Below are 15007 nucleotides of genomic sequence, written 5' to 3' on the forward strand. Positions count from 1 at the left end.
AAATAAAATATATAAATATAGATCTATATATATATATATATATATAATATCTATTTAATAATATTAATTTGGTGTTGGTTGGGGACAAGTCTATGGCCGAAGGATCTATGGTGCCGTTTGGTTCACGAAATATAACGTAAATGACAACGATAATGATTCACACTCGAGTACTATCGATAATAAGTTTGAATAGGTCGGTATCAGTTTTCTAATGTGTTATCTCATTACGATTTGACTTAAACAAACATGATTTAACATTATTGGTTATACATTATGTTACAAATATGTGAGCCAAACAACACTTATATTCATAAAATTAATGTTTAGATATTTTCTTAGGGTAAGATTCTTAATCAAGGCTGAACAACATGTTTAGATCTTAGAGTCGAGCATTGTTGGCCAGCATTGTAGAACTGTTAGGATCTACCGGTGTCATAGATTGATCGGGCGATTTCTAGTGACTACAACCCTATATAGGAGATTGAGTCCTTTTTGTTTTGTGGCGGCTAGGATTTAATGGAAATGTTGGGAATGCAGATTACGCTCATCAGTTTCGTTGGATTGTTTGTTACTGAGCAACATGTGTTTGTACTTTGTATGTATATTACCTTTTCGCCATCGTTACTATGATCCTTGAAGTAAGGAGATACCTTTGATGTGTAAATCTGTAAAAAATAATCAATAGAAATGTTTCACCTGGAAGGCTATATGTGTGCATGATCATTTTTCTTGATCAAGATGCTAGTGTATTTTGAGTGTGTCTTGCTAGGTCATGCACAAAAAAGAAAGGTAGAAAAACAGATGGCACGATGGTCATTTCATCATTTGTGTGTTCGTCATAACGTCCTTGTGTAAGGCTATCTCTAGCATGTCTTCTATTATACCTTCTATTTTAAACTCCACTCGATAAACGATGTATGCAGCGCAAAACACTGATTTACACGATCATATGCAGGATCTAGAAACAACCTAACATCAATTTTCTCAAGGGGTTTATGTGCCCAGTTTAGAGAAGGGTTAAACTCCTCGCTCGAGAAGTCCGGTTTCTCACTATATTTCTTGTTTCGGTCCTATACTAGATACGAAAACCGCTGCAAGTTTTTGTATACCCGGTTTAAAATACACTAGCATAAACACATGTCTTAGAGTATACATTTTCCTTACTCTTGAGAAGGTGTGTCCATGAAGGAAGATTAGATAGGAGGCATGGAGCAGAGGGAAGAATACCTTTTTGGTGTTATGTATCTTCTGCTCCCCGTTCACCCTAGTACAATGCGATGAACACATGTCTACCATTATCCTGTCACTCCAAGGCCGCCCTTCCCATGCCCCCGAAGGAAGCTCTCCTCCCCGTTCCTCGGTGCCCCCGCCTCCTTCCTTCGCCTGATGGTGCCGACGCCAATGTGCCACCCAAGGTGGGAGTAGGTATGGCAATTTAACCCGCAAATATAAACAAATATAAATTTGATACGTATCCGACCCGATAGGTGTCAGTACGGGTAAAGATTTTGGCTCACATGTGCAACCTGTATCTGACCTGAAGTTTCGCGGGTGTGGATGCAGAATTCTATATCAACCCGTGGGTGACCCACATCCGATCCAAAATTTGGTTTATTTTTTATTTTGCGTAAAAATGATTAAGATACGATAGTGATTGTTTTGAATATGTAATTTGGTTAATGATTCATGAAATATTTTGTTACTGCTCAACATAAAAAAAAAACTTAAAATTCATAGATATAATTAGTTATTCACGGTACTTATTTTTTATAGCTGAATATTTAAAACCCGCTTATAGATTTGTTTTTGTGGCTGGTCAGATATAAGAAGATTCTGACAAAAGATAATCTGTTTAAAAGACACTAGCAAAGGAACCTTGACTGTATTTTTTGTGGACTTCTGGAGTCCATAGACCATTTATTTTTTCATTGCCCAGTGGCCAGGTTTGTTTGGAGAATTTTCCAAATTGCCTTTAATCTGATCTCTACTCCCAAAGATACTGCTGATCTTTTTGTCCCTGGATTAACAGTTTCTGTAAAACTGGAAAAAAAAACTGGTTCTTTTTGGGTGTGGTGCTGCCCTTTGGGCAATTTGGCGAACTCGAAATGATTGTTGCTTCAATGCTAATCTGATCGATGATCCATCTAATGTGGTTTTTTCTTGTTGCTACTGGATTGACGCATGGTCTATTCGACACACAAAGAAGGGAAAAAACCTGGCGGAGCAAGGAAGTCGCAGAATCCGAAAGATAATAAGTGACATCTACAGCAAAGCCCATGGTTGGAAGCCGGTCGAGAGGCGCCTTCAGTGACATTTTGGCTGCTGTTACATCTTTCGAAGTTCTGTCTTGTTTGATGTAATCAGCTTATCTTTATAGTTAGATAAAAACTTAGCTATGGTCGTCGCTGCTGGTGGCTGGTCCAGGTTGCTTTTGGTTGTCTCTAGTTTGTCTCTCTGGCTATTATTCAGTCACTTAGAGTCTGTTCTAAAAATGTTTCTGGACTGCTGCGTTTGCATATTTGGGTTTATCCCTTACGTAGCTGATAATTGTGTTAGTTTTGTCGGCTTTCGGTTGTTGGTAAAGGTTGTGGCCTTGTATAAACCTTTGTCCTGTTACTATTTCTTAAATGAAATAGGGGGTGTTTCCCTCTGTCAAAAAAAGATTTGTTTTGCTCAATATGAAAAGGCTTAAGGTCATCTTGTAGATTTGTTTTTGCTGGCGAGCAAACGCAGGTCGTCGTCGCCCTACCAATGGCCATTTCGTAGATTATGTGCTTTCCCTTTTTTGCTGACGGGAACTTCGTGACGTGACGAGCGCTCGCACTGTGGCTGCTAACGGAATGGACAACAAATGCATTGATGTTTGACAAATATAAGATAATAATTATTAAAGTACAACGCATATCTCTATCTCAATCTTCATCTCTATCTTTATCTCTATCACTACTACAATAAAACATTAGTTTTCCTAATTCACAGTTTCCACTTTCCAACATCATCATATCCTCAACATTCAAATTGTAAAAATATTAAAATTATATAAATAGGATTCGAACCATGGTTTGGCTCTAAACCAACGTTCACACCATCTAACTAAGTAACTAACAGAACATATATATATTTATTTTCTATAATTAGTACGGGCACTTTGCTAGCTATCTCTTCAAAGGGTTGTTTGGATTGGACTTTTTTTGAAGAAATTTTAAAATATATTTAGTGGATAAAGATTTTTTGGCTTAGAATTTGATATTGGACAATTTCTAAAGTTTTAGATATATGCATATCTTAAATATAGAGTGATAAGAAAATTGCTCATTGAAACCATCATATGTTTTTACTCCCACCTCATGCCGTCATGCGGTTTGATTGGTTTGTGTATCGTACGTTTCCTTTATAAAAAAAAAGATATTTTGCTGTTCAGCGAGAATATTTTAATCAACTTGCATTGCATTTGCATCTCTCCCAAATCCCAACTATCATATCATTCCTATCATCCGGATCTGAAAGACAATGTATTCAATTACGGATAGTTGTCAATCACAGTCACAGCCCATCACGAAAGAAACAGTATAGTATCCACCAACCCCACCACTACATCCGTCAGATCTAAATCCTGCGGTGCAGATAACGTCAAGCAGCAGAGACAGCCAGCTTGCAACATGCTGTTTGCTCAAATTCACATGGTTGACGAGACGAGATCTGTGGCGCCGGCGAGCCGCCGGGCGGCCTGCTCCATGAGCACCACCATGCCCTGGCACTCCCGCAGAACCATCTCGTCAAGGCCGCCCTTTACCATTGCCGGTAAGAAGAGCCAGAACCCCGTCCCGGCCACGAAGGCCAGCGTGAGCGGCACGGCGGCCGGGCGCGGCGGGCGCCACCAGCCGGCATGCGACGCCCACCACCCCTCCGCGGCCGCGCACGCCCCGTGCAGGAGGAAGAAGGCGGTCACCTCGCCGCTGGGCGCGCTCCGCATGATGTAGTAGAACATGAGCTCGTGCATGAGGCCGGACACGAGGAACGTCGCATGGACGCCGGCCGCGTTGCCGAGGCGCGCGCGGACGGGGCGGAACACCGACGGCCGCAGGATGGAGGGCACCATGAGGTTCCACCGCCGGCCCCAGAAGTCGCGCAGCGACGACGCCAGGTAGGGGCGGTCCACCTGCGGCTCCATCTCCATCCCGAGCAGGTCGTGGATCACGGTGTGGACGGTGGCCAGGAGGAGATCCAGCGAGAAGTAGATGTGCACGGAGTAGAGCGCGAGGAGCTGGTACCTGCCCATCGAGCTCTTGAACTGGTACGCGTAGATGACGCCCGGGATGACGGCGCCGGAGAGGAGTATCCTCGCCGGACCACGGGCGGGGGCTTGGCTCTTCTCTTTGGACTGCCGCCGGAGCTTCACGGGTAGGGTGGCCGAGCAGACGAAGTGGGAGAGGCGGAGGGAAGGGTCGAGGGGCCCAATGCCGGCGCCGAGGAGGAGCAGCTTGAAGGAGCCGAGCCAGGCGAGGAAGAAGCCCGAGGTGCCGCGGAACGTGGACGTCGAGAAGGCGAAGGGGATCGCGCAGAGGAGCGCGACGACGGGCAGCAGCGCCAGGAGGCGAAGCGCGCCTGGGCGGAGACGCGCCGCGGCGAGGCGGGCGTAGGACATCGCCACCCAAACAGCCGCGGAGACCTTGATGAGAGCACCGACCTCGCCGTCCGTTAACACCATCGCCATGCCCATGTGGATGGTTGGAGGCGGAGACGCGGCTCCTGCTGCTGAGGTTCTTGCTTTTGTGCTGTGCTGCCTTCCTCGGTGGTGTCTGTGACGTCGCACCGCCGTTTCTTTTGTCCGTTTCTCTTTCTTCTTTGCTCGTATAAAACGATATACTTGACGTCAGTGGGGGCTTCTTCTACCATTTCTGTAGTTTGTTAGCACTACGCATGCTCCTTGCTAGACTTCAATAAGATATCACTGCCGCATCTCGTTGATGCCGCCAGTAAACCAAACTATAGATAAAACAATGGAAATTTTAGACCTTATTTGAATCACTTTGAATTGTTATAACCTGGATTGTAACTTATGATTACATTACAGTAATCTAGATTATGGATTATAAAAGTAAAAATTGTTTGCAAACTTGGATTATAGGTGTTTGTTTATTACTGGTTGAACTCCGGTCAGTAGACTAGAAGCGGATTATAGAATTATTATTATCCACCAGTTGGTATTATAGTTTAGTTCATAATCTGAACTGTTTCGATTAGCTAGAGTTTTTTTAACAGGTTTAAATAGTGTATAGTCCAAGTGATCCGCCTTAAGTCTTGCAAAAAAAATTAACAAGACAAACATGCGCTAGTTTTCTATCACGAAAGCTTTTTTCCCCTAACATCTTGCAAGCGTAAGCAAAGTTTTCTCATGATTTAGTTTTCCCAGTGCTAACTCAAGATTTAATTTCAAATGTAGCTGGTTGTATTCATTGTTAGTTCTGTTCTCTCAAGCAGCACGAGTAACTTCACATCGAGATTTTTTTTAAAAAAAAAACGTCGATGCTCCGTCTTATAAAAATGATTTGCTTGAGCAACATTGTTTGGGTCAGGATGGCAAAATTGGGAGACTTGCGTCAACCGAAGTAATGGTGGCAAGTAAATGTCTTAACTGAGCCTAATAATATAGCCAAAGCATCACTGCAAATCCATAGGGTCTGCGCTGAACAACAGATGACCAGAGTAAAATGAAGCAGCTGTACACTCGGATTCTATCTCATCTGGCGGGCTCCAGAGCCTTCATCGTCTGTTTGATTTCTTGAAGGATTTCGGTCTTTTAGAATGAGAATGATTTTCCACCTCTTCGTCATCATCTCCCACTTTTCCCCGCTTCTTGTGACCACCGGACTCCTTCAACTTCTACGAGGTGAGATAAGTAGCATCACTGTAAGCCAGCAGATAGCCATCCTTTTGCACAGATTTGCTACCAGCAAGAATGGCAAAAACCAAAAAAAAAAAAAAAAAAACACAGAATCGACACTGATGTCAAAGGAGGACGTACAGTAAGTGCAATTCTCTTTGCATCGGATATAGGCCCTTTAAGTATCATGACTTCATCTCTGTCCACCTTACGATGGTCAATTTTCTTGCCTGCAAATCGTAAGAGGCAGGCTTTGTAAAAATTGCATCTCAGCTGTCAAATGGTCAATTGCCAAGGGGGAAAAGGGAGGTGAAATGAAAAGCTGTAACTACCAAGGAGCTTCTCGATCAGCACAAACCACTGGGCTTCATATTGATTCACCAAAGATACAGCATATCCTGACCGCCCTGCACGTGCGGTCCTACCCACCCGATGAACATAATCCTACAGGTCACACGGCCTAAAATGTGAGGCCACAACAAATCCAATTTGAACATCGAACTGTAAGCAGTTAAAATAAAATCACAATGGCCCAAGACAGGTACTCAATCAGACAGAAAGAGACCTTAGAATTCATTGGAATATCATAATTGATGACCATATCAACTCCTTGAATGTCAAGGCCACAACTTGCTACATCAGTGCCAATAAGGATATTGCAATCTTTCGCTTTGAACCTGTTCAAAGCACCTAATCTCTTGTCCTGGTAATAAAGAAAATAGATGAGAATCATTATTAAAGGGAAGATATAAACTAGACAAATCCACTTCACACAATAAGGATTAACCTACTGGATGAAATAGTCATATAATTATCTCTGTGTCTGACATTTTAAGTCAAAGAAAGTAAACCTGACTCATCTGCCCACTAAGGGCTTGTTCGGTTATTCCCAATACAAATGGATTGGATGGGATTAGAAAAAAATTAAGAAGAAGTTTGACTTGTTTGGGATTTAAACTCATTCAATCCCACTCAATCCACATGTATTGAGAGCTAACCGAAAAGCCCTAATAGACATAGCTTTTAAACCAAGATTCCTCAGCATAAGGGCAAGGAGCCTAGTAGATTCACAGGTGCGCACAAAGATCATTATCATGCTATCGTGCCTCTCGTTCAGAACATGAAGAAGATAGCAATCCTGAAATTCACATAAAAAGGTAGATCAGAAACAATTTATAGAAAAGGGTACTCTGCTGTGAGGGACTGATGGTAACCAATATAGAATTCGATTAATTAGTCTGCCCATAACACATGTTGAATTAGGTTACAATCATTAGGTTGGTTCCTCACTTATGTATCAAAATATTGAAATCATGTTGTTGTAGCAGAGTGAGAAAATATGTTATTGTGAAAGTACTACCGAAATGGTAGAGCCTCGTGCATTTGTTTTCTTTAGGCTGGCAATGGGATAGGTGCTAGTTCTATAACCAGGCAGAGTGAATAACAAAGAACTTGAAGCAAATTGTAGATCCACCACTAGAAAGCAAGTTGACATGCATGTAAGCATTTACCAAAATAGAACTTCCCAAAATATAAACATTTCCAGGTTTGTCCTAACTCATACATTAAATCAAGATTTGACCAAGTTTATATAAAAGAACAATAATATTTACTATATCAAAGAACCATCGTTATATCCATCGTGACATATTTTTGTAGTTTCCTTCTTTGCTTTGATGTGGTAGACGTTAATAATCTTCTCAGTAAACTTAGTGGAACACTCGAAAAACCTAGCGTGAGGGCTGTGAACGCTGGTGGCGGGCGGTACGGGGTTTATGGTCGGGCGGGCTAGCGCGGGCTGCGCGGCGGAGGACGACGCAGAAAACTTGACGGCCACGTGACTGACCCACGTCCGCGATGACACAAAAAAAAAAAAAAAAACGAGCGTCTGCAAGCAACTAGATTGGGCTGGTGCCGGAATGGGGTGGGCAAACTGGCCAGCACGTGCGCCATTCCAGCTGGGCGAGATTGGGCCTCCGCGTGCACGTGACCTATTGCGGCGGAAGGAGGACAGGGACCGGTTTACGGCCCAGCCCATGTTACCGTTGTCTCGTCTGGGCGACCATTTACCTGCACGATCCCCGGCGAAGCTGTGTATGCACTCTGCAAAGGGTGCTTCACGAGTAACGACGACCTGCCAGCCGTACGACCTCGTCGTCTCCATCTAGAGCAAACGCCTCTCGACGATCGGGCGGCCCCCAGCGAGTGGTATGCGCCCGAGCCGAAGGGCGAAGGTTCATCTGCCGCTGCCAGCGTCAGCCGTCAGAGGTCAAATATCGTATCGGCCGTGCACGGTGCACCTGTGCCGAAGGAGGCGCAGGCGCAGGCGCAGCAGCCGGCCAGCGACAGCGAGTCGGCCGGCCGGCTCCTTGCAAGCAGTGCAGTGCTAGTAAGAAAACAAGTCAATCCCGAAGCGCGCGCCCTTGTTTTCCTTGCACGCACGCACGAGAAAGAGAAAGAAAAAGGAGCTGAAAAGGTCTCGACGAGTGGTGGTGTGGACTCTGAAGCACGGCGCCAGGTCATTAATGGCGGGCACATGAGGAAGCAGGCGCTGCTGGACACAACACACATGGACATGGGTGACACACGCACGTACAGTACTGAACTGTACGCCGAATCACACAGGCAGCGATCGGCGATCGGGCCGGCCCCCGTGTCGTGTCATGCTCACGCGCGCGTACCCGCGGCCGCATTTAATAACGAACGGCCCGCGCTCCGTTCTGTTTCGAGACTCGTCTCGCCCACCCGACGCCACCGGTGACCGAGAGAGCGACAGCGATGATGCGAAAGGACCGGAGGCACGGCGTACACACAGTGCCCAGGCCGCGCGCAACAGGCTACGCGGCCGCTACGCATGGCAGACTTTGGTTCGGCTGCCTCTGCCTGCCCTGCCTGCGGGCTGCGGTGCGGGGCAGCATGCCAAGAATGATTCTTCGATCGACGCGGAACACGCGGAGCGGCAAGGCACGGCACGTCCACGCTCGGCTTCGACTCGGCGCGGAAGCAGAGGAGGATGAACGGCGGATCGGGGCAAAAAGCTTTTCCTTCGTTCGCCCTTCGCACGCAGTCGCATGGCTACCGTAGTCCTGTGGCGGCAGTACTAGTGTGGCGTGGCCTGCGCTGTGCGCTGCTCCGTCTGTAGTCTGTACATGGCAGCGAACAGCACCCGACGTCCGAGTCCGACGAGGCGAAGCCTGTCCGTCCCCCCGTCGTCCTCATCCCGTAGACGAGACGACGACAGCAGAGGACATGCACGGCGACGCAGTCGTCATGCAGACGCACGCAGCGCAGAGATGATGGGGCTTGCAGTTGCAGTGGAGAGATCAGACATCAGAGGCCGACGCTGCAGCAAGAGCCAGCAGGAACCGCGCAACTGCTGGCAGGAAGCAGCAGTGCTGAACTACACACACACGATACTGTGCGTGGTCTTATTATATACGAGTAATAACTAATAACAAATAAAGTAAAGCATGCAAAACACAGTGATGCGTGCGTGGGCGTGGCTCTCCAAAGGCAAGGGAGAAAAAACTACATAGATATATAGCCATGCTATTCAAACACTGCTACTGTACTGTACTGTACCACGCTCTCTTCAGCCTTCAGTCCAGTCCAGCTACAGTCGTCAGTACCCTTCACCACCGGAGTACTGGTCCTGCCAGCCACCCAGCCAAGTAAGTAAACACTAGTCAAGTTACAGTAGATGGTCTCCTGCTCCTCTCCACCCGGCGCTGCGCTGCGCTGGACCACGGCACGCAGTGCAGCCGTTGCCATGGCATGGCACCGCAAGCACATCACTTGCCATGGTTGCTTGCTTGGTCCCCGGCCTAGCGCTGCCGCTGATCCACGCCTCTGCGTACGCATGCCCTTCTCTCTTGGTGGCCCGGGCCGGCCGGCCGTACGTCGTCCTCTCCGCCTCTGCGCGCGCGTTCGTCGTCGTGTTTCGTGTACATGCCGTCATGTCCGCCCGCCTCTGCGGCTTTGACTTACCGTCCCCGTCCCGTGCTCCACGGCCGCTGGCGTCGGCGCGCGGGGCGCAGTCAGTCGTCGTCGTCAGCAGCATGCGCCGGCGGCGGAGTAGGCGAAGATCTGGTGCACCACCGTCGCCACCTCGTCCGCCGTCGCCACCTCGCACCCTTCCTCCATCTGCACGTAGTACACAGATATATGCACACCATTATTTAGCTTTATTCGAACACTTCAATTCAAGCCTGCCCAACAGAATAGGTTCGAGGCGTCGAGACCCATGCACTGCCACTGCGGTTGGAAAGAACCCACACGCAGTGCAATACGCTTTACGCTTATACGCTCCAGGAGGAATGCAAGTGCGTGGGAGGAAGAGACGACGGGGGCATGCATGCATGCATGCATGCGTGAGCACGACAACAAGTACAAAAATCGACGTGACACTTGGCTGACCTTGAGGTTGAAGCAGCACACGACGGCGTCACGCCCGACGGAGGTGACGGCGAGGTGCAAGACCGCGAGGCGGAGGCCCTCCAGCGCGGCGACGGCGCGCACGAGCCGGCCGGGCCACCACCGCCTCCCCGCGACGCGCACGCGCACGTGCCCGCCCACCGCGCCCGTCGCCTCCACGTCCACGCCGAGCCCGCCGCCGCCGCGCGACCCCGAGTAGCTCGCGTACTGCGGGGACACGAGGAACACGCCGTCGTCCGACACGACACTGCTGCCGCGCCGCGCGCCCGCGGCCGCCTGCAGCGCCACTAGCTGCTGCTCCAGCTGCTTCACGTAGTCGATCGCACCGCCCACCACCGTAGCCTGGTCGCCCTGCATTGCATTGCATGTAACCGTTGCGTCGTCAGATCGAAACGGAACGCAGCATGCATGCATGGGCTTTGCATTGCATGGCTCACGCGGGGGATATAGCTGGAGGGGATGAGTGAGCGGAGCGAGGCCAGGTGGTCGTTCATGAGGCGCCGCCGGTTGCGCTCCACGGCGATGTGCGTCATCCGCTGGCTCTCGGCCTCCTCGGGCTTCCTGCGCTTCTCCGGCGGTGGCGCGGCTCGCGCGCGGGTCCTCGGCCGCTTCATCCGCCTCTCGGTCGTCCTGCTGGCCACTGGCGCACACGCCGCCGCCGCGGGAGCCGCCGCCTGCGTGAGACAGCTCTCGAGCAGGTCGAGTTTGGAGACGGCGCGCGCCAAGGCCTGCCGCTTGCGCCCGTCGTGCTCGTGCTCGTACTGCTGCTGCTCCGTCTCCGCCCCCTCCACCACGACGCCTGCGCCCTGGAGCAACGCCAGGAAGGGCATCTGCGCCGCCATTGCGGCGCTGGTGCTGGCCACCACCTGCTGTTTGTCCGTCCACTGTTCCATTATCGCCACCGTTGTCGCCACGCCATCGCCGGAAGGGGAGAAAGAAAAGCGCACCATAATTTTTGAAAAGAAAGGAAGAAAGCACATCATCAGCTAAAACTAAAAGTCGATCGAGAAAATGGGAGCAGCAAGGACGACAGTAATGCATTAAAAGAAACTCCTAGTCGATCTCCTATCTAGGAAGCGCAGCGAATACAGTGACGCGCGCATTGAATGGTGCGTGCGTGGGTGCCGGCACGAGCCGACGACATTAACGGAAGGAACAAAGAAGAACAAATAAAGAAGAAGAGAGGGCAGGGCAGGGAAAGGAAGCGGCAGGCGAGAGCATACAGTAGCTGGAGAATTAACTCCATTGCATTTACTGTAGGAGCTTCGTCCTCAAGTTAGAAGCTGCCACCGGAAATGGAAGCTGCTTGCTCCATAAATTCCATCGCCTGCCCTCCCTGGGACTGGGTGGCTGGGTGTGTAGGACTTACCAGCGAAGAGGCGATGGGCCCTTGCAGTTGCATCCTCTCCATCAGAGCTTAGCAAATGGCAAGACGTCTCGGTCTCTACGTATACAGTAGCGGTAGCAATAACTGCAGCACGCAATGAGGCAGCTGCTGCTGAAGCAGTGCAACACTGCAAGTTGCAACTTGCGAGCCTGCAACAGGAACCACCCTCCTCCGTCCACGCAGCAGCAGCTGGAGCTACGACTACGAGCAGCGTCGAGCCGAGGACTCCGACTAGTAGTCGAAAGGTTAAGGATTAGCAGCAGCTGCAGCACTGTGCGATGGAACAGGAAGGAGGAGGAAGGGGATAGGCGGCCATAGGCGAGGCCTGGGATCCTAGAGATAGCGGGAAAGTGGGAGGAGGGGGAGAAAGGGCTGGGCAAAGGAGGAAGAGGAGGGAAGGTTTGGATTTGGAAGGGGGTGGATTTGTGCAAGACGTGAATTATTGCGGGTGTCCGGCCGTGACATGCATGAGTGGCGCGCGCGGGCTGGCGGATTTGTCGGCACACCGATGGCGGCCGTCCGCGTGGGGTGAGTCTCGATCGGCCAGTCGGCCTCCGCCCGCTTTGCGTCGCCGACGCCGGCCGACCTGCCGTCGCTCCGATCCCCTTCCTCTTCCCCTGCCGCCAGGGGCGGTTGTAGAATTTTTTACTAATGATGTCACAGTACAATTGATGTGTAAAAAATGTTCCAATTTCAATTCAATATGTACTACCATATAATATAACATTAAGTCAAAATAACATTATTTAAACAAAGTCAAGTATTTACCTCTCATATAACATTACTTAAACAAACAAATCAGAGGCCGGATTGATGTCCAACTACACTACAGGCTACTGTCATCTATGGTGAATACTAACAAATATTATGGACTTCTGTTAAAAGCATTGCTGTCCATGGACAGCACTTGGACCAACGTGGCACGCCCCTGCCTGCCGCCTCCGCGCCGCGCTCGATGTCGCTGGTTTTTCTCCCCTGTCTGCTAGAGCCTAGCCTGCTGCAGGGAGGTCTGCCCGGCTGGGGCTCTCCTCGGACACCGTGCGGGCAGGGGGTGGACCGGGTTGGCCATGCGATCGATCAGGATTAGGATTAGGATCAGGATCAGGCAGGTATGTTTCAATTTCAAAGCTCGGCGAAAGGACGTTCAGGTTTGCATGCAAGGTATATGTCTATACATTGATATGCATCCGCAGGTATCCAATCGGTTTTATGTCAAGTTTAATAATATAGCTGATCACCTAAGAATCTTTACATCTAGAGTCGGAGACACGATTCCGACACAAGGAGTACCCACCAATAGGGATTAAGATTCTGTGTCCCTATTTTTGTACCTGTCTCAAGTCAAGAGAACATATGAAGGTATATGATTACGAATGTCTTTGCATACTTAAATTTCTCCAACAGTTCACTAATTTAAATTTCCTGATAAAAACGAAGTGTTCCGAAAAAACATTACAAACCTGCCGGGAAATATGGTTTCTTTGCCGATTTTACCGGTTCACCAGCAAGAAGAAAAAAAAACGAAATTTGTTTTTTTAAAACCGGTCGAGAAATCCAAATTTCGGGCAAGAAGCTGCTGGTAAAATGCTCCCGGTGGAGGCCAGGATTTCAAACCAAAACGTACGTTTACCTGGTTACACTACCAACCGCCGTGGACGTACGCCATCATGCCTGCAACACAGGGGAAAACATCTGAGAAGGTCAAATTCAACTTTAGGGCACCGGGTATTCCAAACGACGGATGGGACGAAATTGACGTTTCCTTCTGTTGCTTGGCGTCTTGGCGACCTATGACAGCACCGGAATGCAAGCCGCCTGAACTGATGGATGATACGGCGAGATGGAGCCCCCCAGTACGGTTTGCCGCAGGGCGAGCTGAAAACGGAGAAGGGCGAGGAGACTTAGCGGGCGGCGTCACGCTCACGCACGCGCCCGATGATGCCCAGCCACACCTGGGATCGGAAACGAAAATGAAGGAACGACCGTACGTGGCGCACAGCATGCATGTGGCGCCGGTGATCGGTCAGTTTATTTCATTCTTGTTGCCACTATAGATGTCCATAAACTCATAAAGCACGAAAGCTTGGACCGATCTAGCCCGTTTTTATAAGGGACCGGGCGGCCGGTCTGGCACGAATAAACGAACCGAGTCTAAATATGAAACTAAGAACGGTGGGCTGATCCGACATGATCCGTTTACCTATAAGCCTGTCAAACCTGTTCTTTGCAATAAATCGTGCTTACCGGTCCGTTTAGTTTGTTTTTTGTCCGTTTTTTGTGCTTACCGGACCGTACGTCCTGGTCTGTTTAGGCCCGCAGCGGGTCGAGCCAAAAAACGGACCAGGCTTCACCGGGCCCATGTTGGGCCAGACGACCCGTTTAGCCATCTCTAGTTGCCACATTCAAACAAACTCTAGCGAACCTCAATATGCAATGACAACCGGATCTTCACAATCACACAGAGGAGGATCCTCGACATGCCCATGGGTGGCTTTGGTCTTCTCCGTGTCCATCATTGGCTAAGGGTTCGGTGCGAGTTGGAACCCACTGCTTGAACGTTTGTATGACCATCTTCGTATTCACAAGTGGTTGAGAAGGAGCTACCTTAGGTCAACCTTGTCGAGACCATCATTTCGCTGACGCCCCGTTTGAATCATTGGAATTGAATTCCATTCTAGTAATAGTAATTTTAGACATATATCAATTAAGCTAATTCAGTTTTATGCAAAATATATTTATATACTATTATTAGCAAATGTCGGAGATATTTATGTGCTACATATTTACTATAGAAGAGTGAGACGAAGAGTGTCATGTAAGTTACATAGTAGAAACAAATTCTACAAATTCATAAAATCATTTCTCATCATTCACCCCATGAATTTGAGATAGACTTATATCTGAACTTTGTAAAGTGATGGAATGTCAAATTCCAAACTAAATAAGTTAGTTTATTGAATGAATTCCAATTCCTCTAAAATAAAGGGATCCAAACGCCCTGTGAACGAAAAGGTGCCATTCATGGTCCTAAAAAAGTTGATGTCAGCAACTTATCAATAATTTAATAACAAATTATCGAGGAACAATGAAGGAAAACGTTTACAAATAATTACTTAAATTAGAATGGTTGTATGTGCACAAGCAATAGATAATGTGTTTGGATGTCTCTATTGGAACACGTGGCTTACCTTAACAACTTAAGCCAATTAAATGTGCAAATGAGAATCAAATAATCATAACAACTTAAGGAGTGGCAATAATAATAATCCGGAAACTGACATGATGCAACAACGTTCATATGG

General features: G+C 48.5%; 1 protein-coding gene and 1 pseudogene across 2 annotated transcripts; both read right to left on the reverse strand.

Moving 5' to 3' along the window:
- Positions 1-3497: 3497 nt before the first annotated feature.
- On the reverse strand, positions 3498-4742 carry LOC100280777 (uncharacterized). The gene has a single exon (NM_001366635.1). The coding sequence runs from the start codon at positions 4718-4720 to the stop codon at positions 3677-3679; it is 1044 nt and encodes a 347-aa protein (NP_001353564.1). The 5' UTR covers positions 4721-4742; the 3' UTR covers positions 3498-3676.
- A 4663-nt stretch (positions 4743-9405) lies between these two features.
- Positions 9406-12044, reverse strand: LOC103639602 (bHLH transcription factor pseudogene; annotated as a pseudogene). The gene is made up of 3 exons (NR_163593.1): positions 11688-12044; positions 10301-11202; positions 9406-10027 (listed from the first exon to the last, which is right to left on the reverse strand). The product of NR_163593.1 is annotated as a bHLH transcription factor pseudogene (transcript).
- Positions 12045-15007: the final 2963 nt, after the last annotated feature.

The sequence above is a fragment of the Zea mays genome, chromosome 9 (genome assembly GCF_902167145.1).
Source record: "Zea mays cultivar B73 chromosome 9, Zm-B73-REFERENCE-NAM-5.0, whole genome shotgun sequence".
Lineage (NCBI taxonomy): Eukaryota > Viridiplantae > Streptophyta > Magnoliopsida > Poales > Poaceae > Zea > Zea mays.